This window comes from Ixodes scapularis, unplaced genomic scaffold, assembly GCF_016920785.2.
Source record: "Ixodes scapularis isolate PalLabHiFi unplaced genomic scaffold, ASM1692078v2 PGA_scaffold6__148_contigs__length_123643588, whole genome shotgun sequence".
NCBI lineage: Eukaryota > Metazoa > Arthropoda > Arachnida > Ixodida > Ixodidae > Ixodes > Ixodes scapularis.
The window spans coordinates 77,736,994-77,753,832 of NW_024609881.1; the positions used below are offsets into that span (position 1 = coordinate 77,736,994).

The window sequence follows — 16,839 nt, forward strand, 5'->3', positions numbered from 1 at the left end:
TAGACGTTACGCTCATCCCACAGAAGCTCTGCCCATCCATTGCTCTGATCCATTCCAGAATCCAAAGCCGTGATCCATTTCAGAGCCGTATATCCAGAGCCATATCCATTCGATCCATCTATCCAGTTTCCTCACTGGGTTCGAGAGTTCTTGACTTGAAAACGACGCGCTTACAACGTTTGTTTGAGCGGTACGATTAGCTTTTCGCGCATACATTCATTCGCCGCATATCGAAGCTTTCGAGTCGCGATGTTTCGTGACGAGGAGATCCCGTTCGCATTTGAGGCCGATCGCTGGTTTCGAGGTCCCCCCGACGTTGCGAACCTTTGCCATGACCATGTGTGGCCCTACCTACGGAGGGACAAGGCGTCGTTGCGCCCAGTGCATTTCGGATGGACCATGAAAGATGCAGGGCACGTGAAGGACGTGATGTGGAACTGGCCAGCAGACTCGAACATGTGTCTTGTTCGGTCCATCGTTCTTTCTTGGAATAAGGGTATTCCCTACACCGTGACCGCGTGGTTCAACTGGAGGACCGGCTCGGTGGAGGGTGCCGATTGCGGGTGCAAAGATGGGTGAGTCACTCAGCATTTGACCAGTGTCTATCGGCCGTGTTATTTCTGCGTGCATTTTGATAGTGCGTCACTCCCTTGAACACGCGGGAGCTTAATCATGAGCGAGAGCCACCCGTGATAAAGCTATGCACTTGTGCCCTATTTGACAGCACTGCATACAACTTTTTCAGATTATGAGGTCTAATTGAGTCTCATCTTTGCGGAGTCATGCGGTCGAATCTTAATGTGAGCGACTTTGCAGCAACACATACACAATGCTGTAAAAAAAAGATATATATATATATTTATTTTTTTTTTTTTTTCAAAATTGTTTACATTTTAATGGGCGTTACATGGTGAACAGTTAGAAGTGAAACTGCTAGAAATATATTTATTTAAATTATTGTATTCTCTCCACTATGCAGCAAAAGCCAGAGATGCCGACATGTTGCAGCATTGCTTCTGAAAGCACAAGAAATCTGCAGTGGCAATAGGACCTTTTGCGCTGACGACGCACCCGGTGCTGGGATCGCACCATCTGAAGGTATGTTTGCATTATCACTACCCTGTAAAATTATTCACTTGTACGCAGGCACGTAGTCAGGATTTTGTTTCGGGGGGGGGGAGAGAGGGAGGGAGGGAGAAGGGAGCTCTATGCCCCCCCCCCCCCCTCCCCCCCCCCCCCCCCCCCCCCCCCGGCTACGTCTCTGCTTGTCCTACTGTGCCTTAATGTTGAGTTCTGTCCTATACAAACCAGCTATGCAGGTGGTGAAGGATAGATTAGGAGAATTGGCAGAAACAAGAAATGTTGGGAGAGCTCCTGAATGGTTTTCCTAAGAAAAGGAGACTAGATAAAGTTTACAGTCACAAAATGTATAGAAATAGTGCAGACAAGCCAACAACCGTTGTGGATGACATTTTTGGACATACAGGGAGCGTATGACAACGTAAATCACAAAATTCTTCAGGCAGAGCTAAAGAAATTGGGTCTGAATGTGAAATTGGTGAAGTTCTTACAGGGAGTGTACATGAACAATACAGTAACTATAACATGGGAGGCTGAAACCACACAGCCAGCAGCAATAAGGCAGGTGCTTATGCAGGGTTGTCTGCTGCCGAGGCTAGAGCAGAGGGAATTAGGTTTCAATGTCTCATATATGGAGAGAGAGACAACAGTGAGGCAGAAACTACCATGTCTGGTGCATGTAGATGACATTCTACTCTTAGCAGATAACCGGGATCAGAGCCGTATCTCTGACCGGGATGAGTTGCAGAAATCGATTGGAATCCGTGGTGAGGAAGAGTGTGTTCTCAGATTCAGGTTCAGTGGAACAAAAATTGAGGTCATGTTAATTAACAACATCAAGAGGGACCCTTTAAAAATACAGAGCATTGAGATAGAGAAGAAGGAGGAGAAAACTTTATTAAAGCTCAATGGCCCTAAGTCCAGGGTCAGAAGTAGAATGGTAGAAACTTTAGACGAATGTGGAATGTGGATTAATGGAGGGAAGGAATACATAAAGGTAAAATGAATTTGGACATTATAAAACACAATGTGCTATGGAACTTTAGTTGATATGAAGTGGTGAGGGGTGTATGGAAAGGGGTAAGGGTACCAGGATTAACCTTTGGTAATGCAGTCTTGTGCATGAGTTCTGAAGTCCAGGCAAGTTTAGAGGTAGGACAAAGGAGCATTGCCAGAATAGCAGGATAGTGTAAAGTATGGGAATACTTTGAACAAGGGAGTGCAGGCCATCGTTTGAGAGTTGAAGGTAAACGTTCGGCAGCCCTCTGCCTGGTTAGGTGAGGTCACTCACCCGTGAACAAGGGACCGAACTGGTCCCGAAACGTCGGGTAAATGTTTATTAAATTTTTGGTTAGAGTTTCTATGTTTCGCTTCATCGTATGAGAGCAGAGAGGTATTGAGTAAAATCAATTTTGACCAAAGACATGGAAGACACGGTGAGTACATTAAATCTCTAAATACCTGTATATGAGGACGAGCGGGATATGGGAGGAGAAAACGCAGGGGAAGTCGGCTTTAACAATTTGTAGGTATGGACTCGTGTATTCGGATAAATTCGATAAACTCTGAAAAACAGTCACCAGTAATATTTTAAACAATTAGAATTTATCTGAAAACTTAATTTTGTGGTCCCAATGGCAAAATAAAAAGCTAAAAAGACAATAGTTTACGAATAAAGTTTCTCATTGCACAGAGCTGATAGTTCTAGGAAAAGGCCAATTCAGTTCTTTTATCTTGGACTATTGACAAAAGGGAGTTTACCATTTATCTCGTCAAGGCCCATTTTGCACAATGGGCCAAAGTGTTTGTTTTTATGATTTGTCATGGGACAGTATTGCCAATCGCAAGGGCACCAATGCCGAATGCAGCCACAGAAGTATCTTTCGAGACCATTGACTTGTTTTATTAATTTAGTGTACATTTTTGTCCAAACATTATTTTTATTTAGAGAAAAAAAAAGAACAGAGTAAAATTAAGCCCCACATTTTTGAGAATTGGGAATGTAACAAAAGTAAACTCTAATAAACCTCGAATTTCCAGTGAAAAATAAACTCTGAAATTACGAAATCCTATTTATAGGGCATGCAGGCAGGAAATATCAATAGTGACAGATGGGCCTGTTGGTACATGATCTCTTTTGACAAAATACGCCGCAAGACAGGGACAGAGTAAGGGAGATAACTCGAAGCGCTACTTTCAACTAAATGTTTATTGAAACAATACACACTATTTATACACCCAATCGGGCTTCTCAAACAGGAATTCAAACTCCTTTCCGTTAGATGGACTGTCGAAGGTCTTATGCGTATGTCATCCCCCTGCAATCTAATGTTGAATGACTCGTACAGCTCTCTCGAGATTTTGCTCCTTAGCTTTATCAGAATTTAGCTTTTTTCTAATTCTGGGGTGCAAGGGCATCTATCGCAGTGAATAGCTAAATTGCCCGAGGGGGTATTCCTTACTGATAGCGCTTGGGTGGTGAGTTCAAATCCTGCCGGAAACCGAAGTCTTGATATGGTTTCCCATGGGCGGAACATTTTTCGGTGTCGGTTTTCCGTCACAGCCGGCTGTTGCAGCCGGTCGTTACAGTAAAATGTTAAGGCCCGGTCACAAACTTGCGACTCCTTCGGACCGTGGGCCGGGTGTCCAAACCCCGGCCCGTGGGTCAGATCTTGCCCGCGGAAGTCTTTAAACCAGCCCGTGCCTAACCGCGGTCTTTCCAATGAAGCCCAGCTCTCGGCCCGTTTCTAGCAGACCCGGTGCTAGCGGTGCAAAAAGCGCACGCAAAGAAACGGTGCCGCAATGTGCTCTAAATGAGCAAGCTAAGATACCACAAAGAACGAGAGAAATTGCATTGCAACATGATCCTATCGCCATATTATTACTCAAACATTGTCATCCCTAGCATTACCATTCTTAGCCCCCGGCTTCATGTCTGCGTAATTATGTTAAAATCCCATTGTGCTCTCATGTACATGTCCTCTGTCAGAACTGCCGCATATTGATGAATTAGTTTTATCATTCTCATAAGACTTTTGCCCTGCGCGAATGTGCCAAAGATCCCATGCGCTTTGCTTCATGTCTGGGGTGTTTTCTTGGCCAATTGTCGTGTAATGTCGTAATTAGCTAAATATTAAATTTCAATTTAAGTACATGTATTCATCCACCTTAGGCTTTTTTTAATAGTCTCTATAGCATTTATTTTTGTGTTGAAATGTTTATCTAGGTTGGTTTACTTAGTTTTGTTTTATAATTACTCTCTTTTCCAGCCCTAGAGATCGCGATAGATCGATCCGTCCCGTTAGCCAAAAAAAGCTTGGAGACCCCTGCACTAGAGCCACTAAATAAGTTACGCTTCAGAGTAACGACACTCACCCATCTTGGGGCTTAAAAGCATGGTTGCCAGTTATCTGCACCTTTATCTTAGATCACGAAAAACGCTTTGCCGTCCTCCAGAAATGTTTAAACAGTTCGCGACAGAGCAAAGCAATATTACGTGAACGTCCCAACACCAAATCCAATGCCAAGGAAGTCACACTTTTGATTCACGACGATCAGCACTTGCGTCTGCTCTGCACTAAGCACCAAGATGGCGGCACCCACAACAATACCGGGGAGCAGAGTGCCGATACTCTAGCTCATTTAGTGGCTCTACCCTGGCCCTATAGAACAAAGGTTTTGTGCCATTTGCGAGGTCAAGTCTACATACATACCTATGAGAAATAGTTGCTTATAACTAGGGTTCGGAGTTTTCGGTTTAAACCGATAAACACCGATAAAAGTACGCCGAATCCATTTTCGGAAATTCGGTTTTAACCGAAAAAGGTCAGTTTGTAGATTCGGCGTTTTCGGTTTAAACCGATAAAAGTACGTCCAATCCGTTTTCTAGAATTCGGTTTTAACCGAAAAAGTTCCGTTTTTTAGGGCCGCGCTGAGGTGGTTGGCGGAGGGAGAGAGAGAGAGAGACCTTTGCGAGGTTCGACATTGTGTGACGTCTTCGTGATTGCCCTCTTCCAAGGTTCAACATGCAACCAAATAGGTCTTGGATTGGCCTTCGCGGGACATCTGTGTCTTTTCTGTGATCGGGCTTAGTGTGTCAAATTTCAGGTCCCGAAAAAAAAAAAAAAGTTCGGATGTGGGCTAGTATCAGGTTTTTCGCTTCATGCACTTCAAAGGACATGGAGGAAAGCCGTCAATACCTTTCTTAACACACTCTCTCACACCTCCCCGTTCTTAAAAACATAAACACCATGGATTTTTTTTTTTTTTTTTTTTTTTTTGACATTCCGCTAGTTTTTGTACGGTCATCACCTCAGACGGTCACGTCGTCAGAGTGGGAAGGAAAAATAAGCGCACTGAAGATTATGCCCGTGAATTCCGGGATTTTGAGGTGTGTCCTGACGGGAGTTGTAGCGAGGACTACGTATGTATGTGTCGTTATTCTTTGAGTAATAGCAAATATCACAGCTACAAGGGCCGATGGTGCTTTTTTTTATATTCACCGAAAGAAACCGGTAAACTGTTTTGGGAATAAATATACGCCGAAAAAAACCGAAAATTGAATTTTAAAATAAACACCGAAAAAAGTACGCCGAATTTCGATAAAATAAAAACCGAAAACGCGGAACCCTACTTATAACATTGCCAAAAGTTTTTCAAAACCCCCGAAAAATTGTGCAAAAAAAAAAAGGAAATTTTGCGATTGCCAAGTATGCCATGGCTACCCGACTGGTGGTGCCAGTATGTCCTCTCGTCTCTCTCGTCATAAGAGATTTTAAGAAGTTTCAAGGCACTCGGTCCTAAGGGGTGGCAAATGTGTGAGCGTGATTGGAAATGAAGATGGTGAACAAGGTTAAAGTGTTTTATCAAAACGTACGGGGCCTACGTACGAAGGCCGACGAGTTCATGTCGAATTTAATTGTTTCCAATCACGATATCATTTGTCTGTCTGAAACGTGGCTTTGTAACGGGATTCCAGATGAAAATTATTTTTGCCATAAGTACAATGTATATCGCCGAGATAGAGAGTACTCCTGTACAGGACAGAAGCTAGGCGGGGGTGTCCTTATGGCGGTTGAATGTTCCCTTGTCTCGCATCGAAGATTTGACCTCGAATCCTATTCTGAATGTGTTTGGGTTGAAATTAAGGCCAGTGATGGCTTCAGTTACCTAATAGGTACCTATTACTTCCCGCCCCTTTCAGACCAAACAGTTTTTATCGAGTATTTTGATGCAATTAGTAAGCAGATTAATTTCGAAAAGTGTCGTGTTCAAATCTACGGCGATTTTAATCTACCGGGTGTTGTCTGGTTTGCGGAAACGGTAAAAAGCAACACAAACACATGTACCAAGGTGCATTCTTTGTTATCTTTTATAAACTTCTGTGGTCTTCAGCAACACAATACGATCGTAAATGAGGCCGGAAACGTTTTAGATCTTGCTCTTTGTAACATGCCAATTTTAAGTCTAAAGCGTGCTGTGAATCCTTTGGTTCAAATTGATGGTTTCCATCCACCTTTTACTGTTGAGTTTTCTCTCCCGTACAAAGCGAGAGTTCCGTGTTACTCATCAAATTACTGCTTTTCTAAAGGTGACTATTTAAGTCTTTATAGACACATCGAACATTTTGATTGGGGTTGTGTTCTTTCTATGTCAAATGTTGATCTTGCCACCGAAACGCTTACTACAGTTGTAAAAAGTGCCATCGAGAAAGTTATTCCTAAGTGCTACAACAAGCCGTCGATATTTCCTAACTGGTTTTCTAAAGAATTAAGGCTTAACCTAAGAAAAAAGGATCACTTTCACTGACTTTATAAAAAGACCGGTTCTGATCTTTGGTACGCCAAATTTAGCATATATCGTTCCTTAGTGAAAAAACGGTTCAAGCGTGATAAACGCCTACATCATGACAACGTAGAAAATAGTGTAAATCGTCGACCGAAGACGTTTTGGAAGTTTGTGAAACTTCATACACGTGAGGCTAGTCGCACTATCTGCCTGCGTGATGGATCAGATAATGCTCCTTGTTATCAATCTGCACCCTCTGAGGTTGCAAATATGTTCGCAGATTATTTTAAAAATTGTTTTTCTTTCGATAACCAATCTTATCATCCTGGTGACAATTTCCTATACTGTCATGATTCTTCGTCTTCAGTGCGTGTTGATTCAGCTGAAATCACCGAAGCGATTAAAAAGCTGAAACCGAAGTTTTCCAGTGGCGCGGATGGGATACCAAGTTTTATTATCAAAGGATGCAGTGAACTGTTCGTTCCGATTCGAAAGCATATCTTCAATCTTTCTCTTAGTTCGAGAACATTTCCGTCTCTTTGGAAAAGATCGGTGGTCGTTCCGGTTCTAAAAAATGGCGATGCGTCCCTTGTTACAAATTATCGCCCAATTTCCTTGCTTTGTGGCTTTTCAAAAGTTTTCGAGCTTGTCATCCGTAAGAGAATGCTACTTTATTTCCGACAAAAAATAACTTCATTGCAGCATGGTTTTTTGAGTGGTCGGTCAGTCGAGACTAATTTATGTACATTTTTAGACTTTTCTGCCCCAGTTGTGGCTAGCAGAGGACAAGTCGACTCAATATGTTTTGATATGTCTAAAGCGTTCGACAAAGTGAGCCATAAATTACTCTTGCGTAAACTGTCTTCATATGGAGTGTGTCTTGAATTATGCGAATGGTTTGACAGCTATCTGTCACTGCGCCCAAACTCTGTTCGGATTGGTGACTGTTTCTCTGAAAATTTTTTTTCGTCGTCCGGAGTTCCCCTGGGATCAATACTGGGCCCTCTTTTGTTCTTGATCTTCATAAATGATATTGTGTCTTGCGTAAACAGTTCCGAACTACTTCTTTTTGCTGATGACCTTAAAGGAGCGATGCAACAATTTTTGTACTGTGCACAAATACCGCTTAAAACGGATCCCTAACGTTAATGACCTATGAAACACGCGTTCGTTTTTCACCCCACGCAATGGAAGTCCCAGAAAAAAATTTAAGAAAAACGAGCAGCGTTCACCCCCTCAACTCGCAGCCAGAACAAGCGGCCACGTGATCTGGAGCCGATTATATGCCGCCAGTGTTGATCATAGCCACGCGCTGGGTTGGCAAAGCGCAGGACACGCGCTGAGTTCCAGACATTGTTATGGCTCGGCTGTTGTCGTCGTTGCAGCGATTGGACAAGGGTCACAACCCGAATGCTTCTCGAGCTAGCAATTGTCACGAGCCCAAGTCGAGTGCCCACGCAATGCTCGGCTCCAATCTATGAACCGCATTCAAATATCGTCACTTGGGTGTACTGCGATCCCCGAGTTACGTCATCAAATTTTGCAAAGGAGAGATTGAATGAAAATGATCGCTTTTGTCCTTGAAATTACACCGCAACAAAGGAGTTTCTTCACCAATGGCGTTGCGTGTGAGTATCCTTGAGTCCCAGGTGTGCCAGTAAGCTCGTGTAGAGAGAAAAACATCCCAATCGAATATCGTTGCACAGCTCCTTTAAGTTGTTCAAAAGCATTAATAGTCTTAAAGATTGCGATGTCCTGCAAGGTGACGTTACCAGCGTTCTTCAGTGGTGTAAAAATAATCAACTGCTGTTAAACCCCCAAAAAACAAAAGTGATTTCTTTTTGCCGTAGGGATTCTGTTTTTTAGTCTACTTATTATCTCGATGGATCGCCTATACAGCGTGTATCAATCTTAAAGTACCTTGGTGTGTGTTTTGACAGTGCTTTATCTTTTAGAAATCACGTGTCATTGGTCGTGGGCAATGCTTTTAGAGCGTTAGGGGTAATTTCTCGTTTGACGCGTAATTTTAGAAACCCTCATTCAATGGTTAACCTTTTTAACTCTTTAGTGAGGTCACGACTGGAGTTTGCTTCTGTCGTATGGAACTCGATTTCTAACACACAGGCTATGAGCATAGAAAATGTTCAGAAAAGACTTGTCCGGATCGTTTATGATAGATACTTTGAGCGACGCTTTTATTATAGGTATGAATATATAATGAACATGTTATCTCTTTCTCTATTGTCTAAAAGAAGGACTGTTCGTGATTTAATTTTTCTGCACAAGGTTGCGGATGGTGCTGTTGATTCGGCTCAACTCCCTGCAAAAGTGAACTTTCATATTCCATTCCGAGTAACTAGACATTTTGTTTGTTTTGATGTTCGCTCGCCGTGTAACACCTCACCTCTCTTACGGATTCAGTCATTATATAATACCTTCGCTCCACCCCACCTTGATATATCTGCATCAATTTCTATGTACCGTCGCGATTTAAAGGAAATTATTCTAGCCCCTTAGCATTATGTTTGTCTTGGATGTTTTATTATTTTTTTTTAAGTAAATGTTTAGAGCCTATGTAACTTGCTTGCTCATTTTGCTTGTTGTGTTGGTGCACCAATAAGAAGACCAATGTGGTTGTTTTTGGGCATCCCAAAATAAAGATGATTATTATTATTATTATTATAAGACTTTACAGAACCCCTGGGAAATCGTCTGACAAAGCGCATTCAATGTTATAACTGTTTTTGCAGCGGAAAAGCCTGCTGCTTCGGTGCCACAGGTCTCGGTTGACGAGCCTGGGACTGAGAGGAGGGACCTCCGCTCCTTCGACCCCTGCGAGTCGGTTCCTCCTGCATCGTCCACAGAATTGGAGAAACTGAGGGCGGCGCTAATGGCGACAGCTCCTGACATCCTCTGGCTGAGGTATGCTGGTGGTGCACGCCAGCCAGCGCCAGCCGCGCCCTCGTTGCCCATCAACGACGTCGAAGACCCCTGAAAAGCTGGTGCCTTGAACGTCGTGCTCGCATTCCTTCCTTCATCTAAAATAGAGGATCGGGGCATTGCGCCTGGTTGCAATCAGGCTGCCGTGCCCAGGTTGCACCGGATCCGCAGAATCCGCAATCTGTGAATTTTTTTTTTTTTTTTTTAGCAGGCGAAAGCATAAATGTATCAGTTATGTTGAGAAGCCTCGAAAGCGTGAAGGCGAAGTGCGACCCTACTACACTTCAGCAAGGAATGTCGGCGAAGGCACGGAATAAAGTTGTTCAGGTGGGCGTGTGTTCGGACAAATGGCTTGTTATACTTTTAAGATGTTATTGGTGGAGAACCTACGCGGAAATCTTATCAATTTGTGTTTTGGGGGAATTTGAACTTCTGCTGAACAGAACCTCGATACTGTTTGCGCAATATTGACGTTTTGCCCGACTTGTTAGCGCGACCAAAGTTTTCACGTGAAACGTGCTTTGTCTCGTCAAGGGGGTGCCTATGCTAGTTTTCACCTCAAGAAAAAAGCAAGTGTTGCGCATTGTTGATACGCCGCGCAAACTAGTTCTTACGAGATTTGGTTGTCGAAGGAAGAAGAGATGCCATTGGCTTTAGAAACGTTTACGTCTTGATAAGATAACATATATCTAATCTAAAATGCACCTGCATTCATCTTATTCTCCACGTAAAAGGGGAAAGTCCGGCCAGGAGCCGGACTTTTTACTGCGGTTCTGGAGGTGAAAAGGAGTATGGAAATTCGTAAAGCCGCTGATTGACTGAACCAGGTGATGACGTCACACCCTAGCTCGACACTCATGGCTGATTCAGGTTCTGGAAGAGCTCTAGGGGTTTAAAACCCGGGTTAGCGCCGGTGTCCTCCACTCTAGGAATTGCTATCGAGTGTACATGCAACGCGTTAAGCCAGTAGCGAAACTATGCGATGAAGAGCGCCGAAAGCGTAGATGTCAATCCGAGAGGAATTGGGACTCTAACCACATGCTTCAAGTGCAACGCTTGAAGCCCAGTGATTTGCTATGAATATTTTTTTTTTTTTTTTTGTTTTCGAGTGGTAGGCGATGAGCGTAGATTAGTATTTGGCAGGCGTGAGAATGAATTTTGTGGACCATCGCGCCATAGTAATCAAATTCGATGTGTGTTATGAGATTTGGATAAGCTTTTTTTTTTATTAACAAATAAAAATTAAACAGCAATAGACAGCTTTCCTTAGGTGACTTGTGGCAATTTTTTATTTTATAAATTTATTCCAGTCCGGGGGTCTCACTACAAGTCTCGCACAAAAACATGTTTTGCGTTCAGTTTTTTTTTTTGACGAGGTAAATTGCACATCAGTAAGATATTTTCACGTCCTCATTCATTCATCATGTTGTTGCGGCACCGTGATTATTTAGTTCATCTAAAACGGACACTGAGGGGGTATTTATGCTCGCCAAGGTTTTTATTTGTACATGACATACGAGAGCCCAACTTCCCAGAAAACAATTTGCGGCTCAAAATTCGTTTTCATTTCGCCCGGAAACCCCCGATCGAGAACTGGGCGATTCGAGTCACGCTCACTCTCTTCTCCGTGGTCACAAGCAGTTTTCTATGGTTTAGACACAACCACCAAATGTAATCAAAGTCGTTGGTCATCGAAGGCCGGAGGGGAGAGGAGGTATCGTTATCGGGGCGAAAAAACGATCTGCTAAAACTCTCTAATGTAACGCGCGGTTAGGCCGACGGCGACGCCGCTCAAGCCGGAAACAGGCGACTAATGGCCGACCCACATGGGCGTATTCTCGACGAATTTACGCGCGTTTCAGCGGGCGTAATCACAAGATTTGGCGGGCGTTTTTTTCACAGAAGAGAAGGGGGGAAGGTCGCGAAACCACAAACGACGCTTTTCGCGAGTTTCAGGAAGTTAATCTTGGTCCGCGCTGTAGTTTGACCCTTTAAGGGACACTGAGAGTGTATTTATGCTCGCCAAGAGTTTTATGTGTACATGACATGTAAGAGCCCAAGTACACAGAAAACAATTCGTGGCTCGAAATTCGGTTTCTTTCCGCCCGAAAACCGCCGATCGAGAACTGACCGGTTTGAGACACGCTCACTCTCTTCTTCGTGGTCACGAGCCGTATCTATGGTTTAGACACAACCACCAAATGTAATCAAAGTCGTTGGTCATCGTAGGCACACACACGATATTAAAGGGACCATGAAATGATTTTAAAATCGAATTTCATCCACCGCTCGTCGTAAAAGGTGTGAAAAGAAACACAAAAATAGGGAGCTAAAAAAAATTATTTGCTATAGAACTTTTAAAAGAAAACTGGACTCTTCTGCGCCTTCTTTCCTTCGAAAGCTCGCTGCCTTTTCACTACGATGCATCCGCGGAAACGGGGCACGTCAGCCGAATCCACGTCGCCTATTGGGTAAGAGCCTACCTCACCAGCACCGTGATCGTAAACAGTAAATAGCCGGCGAATGTTTCCTAAAAGTTTTGTTAAATAATATTCAGATCCACATTTTGTAGCATATATAATTAGAGATGTGTGGCGAAAATTGTCTAATTTAATAATGCTGAGTGCCAAGCGCCATCTATCGTGTGGTAAACGAAGCAACTACTGCGCGTGCGCACTAGGGCAGGGCCGACTTCAGTTGCTTGGGTCGCGACGACCGACGAACGGTTATTTCCTTTGGTTTCCTTCCTCTCAAAACTCTGACTGACTGAACGTTTATTTTTCTACGTGTTCTTCTCGCGCGTGCCGACTTCAAGCAGCAAGAAAAAAAGTACTTAAAACAGACCACGACGAACAAGAACGCTGGATCCACAAACACCCGAGAAAAGCGACAACGGCGACGAATCCACCGACTCCGACGAAGCGAGCTGCTCAGAATATAGGCCTAGCAGGCACTCCGACTCGGCGCAGCGTTGCTTCGTCGCAAGACCGTCTGCCTACGACCGGCTGGCGTGCTGAATGGAATATGCCCGCGCTACCCTTGTGGACCCTTCCCGTATTATAGTTTGATCGCTGACCTCAATTTTAGATTAAGAGGTGAGGTCAATCTCTTCCCCTTGTTTTCCGAGGCAGTGTTGACGAACACTCGTCGAAAAGGGACTCTCGTCGATTCTATCTTCTTGTTTGTGTGATATAGAGCTGAAATAAACGCCGTATGGATTACCTTCGTAACACTGTATGTACACTTTGTTATTGGTATGCCATTTTTATTCTGACAGACTGCACGTCACTGTCGAGCTATAACAGTTCGTGGGAGGTATACGTGCAATGCCGGTCCAACCTTTCTTTGCCGAGTGTCGCGTCAGTAACGAGTTGCAATCGTAAAAGATCGGTCCCGAAGCGCTTACCAACAGCGCGAATACGGCACTTCCATCAAACGCGCGCGTCCGCTCCGAGTTTGGGCAGGTATTTACGTGGCTCTTGCTGACACTCGTAGTTCAAACGTATCTTTTCTAACGTCGGCTCGCTCCTGCATCTCCGAGGCCGCGAAAAACGCCGCGGCAATTTGTTTCCATCTACGTCGCTTTGCAAACGACTGACACGGGCCGCCTTTTACCAACAATGACAGTTGGGTTGACTTCTGGAGTCTTCACCGGAAGACTCGCTGCACTTCCCAACAGGCATACCGGCGTATGGGACTATACTCCGCGACAACTTTTCTTGGCAATGCAGTGGAAGGTACAGGCCCGCGTCCCCTCTCCCATTTTGAGTGTACGCAGGCTCTCCTCCCAAGAAAAGTTGTCGCGGAGTATAGTCCCATGCTGTCGCTGTAGCGCAACATATCTCATTGAATTTCCCTCAGCTGCGATGCGGCGATGAGAGGCGCCGATTCAGAAAATACGTCGGCGACATCAGCGCAGTAAAACCTACCGGCGCACCCCAACTCGTCGCCGCTAACGCTCCCATTCTCCTACTGCCGAGAAAACTTCCGGTTCCGGAAACAGCGTACGTCACGGCTTGTTTTGCGGTCAGTTGGAGAGAAAGAAAAAGTCGATATTTCATTAATTTTTTGTGTAGAAGTTAATAAACCGAGACGAAAACGGATGCCTGTTCGACATTCAGTGAACATTGACGGGTTAATGTAAAAGTTATCTGGAAAAAGTAAAAAGGTCTTTTCATGGTCCCTTTAAGAATGGAAAAGAAATATGATACCCATTTTTTGTGGCTTCTAAAAAGCTGCAATTTCGTTGGAGAGAAAAAATGAAAGCCTTTTACAACTCCCTGTAACGTCGAATTAGAGCGCAGCCCTTGAGGAGGAGGAGGGGAAGGTAAGTAGAGGGGGCTATGCCCCTCCTGCTCGCCTCCCATTGAAGGGACACCGACAGGGTATTCATGCTCGCCGAGGTTTTTAGTTGTACGTGACATATGAGAGCCCAATTACCCAGAAGAGAATTTGCGGTTCGAAATTCGGTTTCTTTCCGCCCGAAAACCGCCGATCGAGAACTGGCCGGTCTGAGTCGCCCTCACTCTCTTTTCCGTGGTCACGGGCCGTTTTCTAAGGTTTCGACGCGACCACCAAATTTAATCAAAGTCGTCGGTCATCGAAGGCACACACCCAATATTGAAAATAGGGAAACATATAATACCCAGCTTTTGCAGTTTCTGAAGAGACGCAAATTTATTGATTGAAGAAAAAAAAAGTTGCACAGCGACGTGCAATGTCGGTATCTTTATATTTCTTCTTCCTCCCCAGCCCAGCTTCGATTGAGAGCAGTTAAGTTTTTTAAACTTTACTAAAAACATATACGTGACGCTCTAGCAAAATATTGATTGGGTAGTCTTCTGACAACCATATCGAATCGCCTGGCAAAAAGATAGAACAAAAGGTTTTTTGGGGGGTGTCATTTCTGACACCATAATAAAACACCTGACAAAAAAATAATAAAAAAAAGTTCTTGGGGAGGTGTCAGTGTTCCTTTAATGCACACTGGGCAATAAAGTTTGGTTTGACAAATGACGCCATCTTACGGGGAATTTTCGCAACTCTGAGACGGCTCGCAGCCGCGATCGTTGGACCCGATCTTGAGCTCGAATCTACGAGCGCCGTTTCGAACTGTGACGAAGAGTTCGTGTCCAATCGCTCGGTGACATGGACTTCGTAAAGTTGTCCTTTTTGGCCACCAGCCGCGCTGACTTTAGCAACCGACCAATGCGCCTCCTGTTCATTCATTCCATTTAGCGCTCTCAGGGCGCCGCCATTTTGTTTGACCGCAGCGCCCTCTCCATATATCCGGGAAGTTCAGCAGGTTCGGCGGGGTAAAGCGAGAGAGAGGGCACGCGCCCAATTCCGTTAGCAAACGACAAACCGGGAGGTTGCCGTTCTCCATCTTTGAGCTGATACCGGCGGGCTGTACTCAACATCGAGCTCTCGCTCGTGGCACCGTGGCTCGTGGCTGCCGTTGTGAAACGGTTCGCGTTCTTAGAATATTTATGGCTACTCCAATATCAGCCTATAGTGCTTTGTGGTTTTATTTCAGTAAATGATCAACTAGCGTATCTTTGTTCCGTTACTTCAATATCATTAGGGAGTTTTCGTAGACCGCGTTGCCCCCTCCGCTACGGTGTCCGCAACGAAGAAGTTGCTACTGCGCCTGCGCGCCGATAGCCTTGACTGTGGAGTTCCCGCTATCGTAGCGGGTTGCGGAGGGCCTTGCGGGACGGCGAAAACGGTCCACGAAAACTCCCTATTGCGGTCAGCCGGCAGTACTGCCCTCAACCACCGCGTCTATTGCCTTCAGGAGAGCACGTTTTTATTTATTATTCGAGACCGTCCCTCATTTTCGCTAAAGGCCTACACCAGTACAAACTTTGTATAATAAGAAAAGAAAAAAAAAGAAAAAAAGCTATGGAGAGACCGGCCATTCTGACAAAGTTTACCCTTAGTTTTTTTTTTTTTTTTTTTTTTGTACGCAAGTAACAGCGCAGTTGGGCCCGGTTGGTCTTTTTTGTCGGGCATAGCGTTACACGATAACTTGGATATCACAATCCGCGCATTTGCGCTTGAAATTTCCAAAATGTCGCGATTTTAAACCGAGTTTGAACTCCAGCCTGATGTTAGGTACAGCCATTACAAGTCACAATATTTTCTTTTCTCTCGCGAAGTTACTGAAGTTTCAAATTTGGTTCGAGAGCCTTTACTGGCAGCACTGAGAACGGGCACTACAGCGTCTTCCCGACGGGAAGTTTGATGGTGTGAAATGAAAGCTAAAAAAACTCGTGCCAGCGAAACAACACAAAATCCGAAAAATACTCGTTTTTTTTATTTTTTTTTCTAAATGACCTGTCTAAAAGAAAAAGAATTCAAAACAGTCACTGGACGGCCACGAGAAAATTTGAATGTTATTTTTAGCATAACCTTTATTTGCCGTTATCTCAATGGCTATTTTTAATTTAGAGGTAATAGATGGCGTGCCGGGAAGCGTAAAGCCCGATTATTCCGAATATATATATAATATATATAAATAGCAAAAAAAAAAAAAAAAAAAAAAAAAACGCCGGTTAAAAAAATAATAAATTACATTTCACTGATTTCCTTTTACAAATATAACAAACAGGGCTTGCACAAGACTTCATCCAAAGAGCGCTCCGATGGCCAGAGAAGAGAGGCAGAAGGAGCTTCCCTCTTACCATCTTTTGTGTCTCCCAGATTTGCCTAGACTAGGGCCACTAAATGAGCTGCGCTTAGCTTATTTAGTGGCACTTATTTAGTGGTACTAGCCTGCTTAGCTTATTTAGTGGCACTAGCCTAGACGTCGCTATTCTCCCGCCAGAAGATTATAGAAGATTAACCCGTCCCTCAGAATTTCTACAAAAGCAGCTTTCGTCTCTCTCTCTCTCTCTCTTTTATGGTGGCTAAAATACGCGATGTGACGTCAGTGCAAGCCATGTATAATCATGACAAAATGGTGTCCATGACAAACCCATAAAACAGCCCACTTTTGTCCGAATAATCGCCCAAGGAATTTGTCAGCGA

The 16,839-nt window shown here is 44.2% G+C and overlaps 1 protein-coding gene across 1 annotated transcript; it reads left to right on the forward strand.

Moving 5' to 3' along the window:
• Window positions 1-31: 31 nt before the first annotated feature.
• On the forward strand, window positions 32-10,009 carry LOC115309985. The gene is made up of 3 exons (XM_029968253.4): window positions 32-575; window positions 980-1,098; window positions 9,618-10,009. Exons 1-3 carry the CDS (start codon window positions 250-252, stop codon window positions 9,860-9,862), a joined length of 690 nt encoding a protein of 229 aa, XP_029824113.3. The 5' UTR covers window positions 32-249; the 3' UTR covers window positions 9,863-10,009.
• Window positions 10,010-16,839: the final 6,830 nt, after the last annotated feature.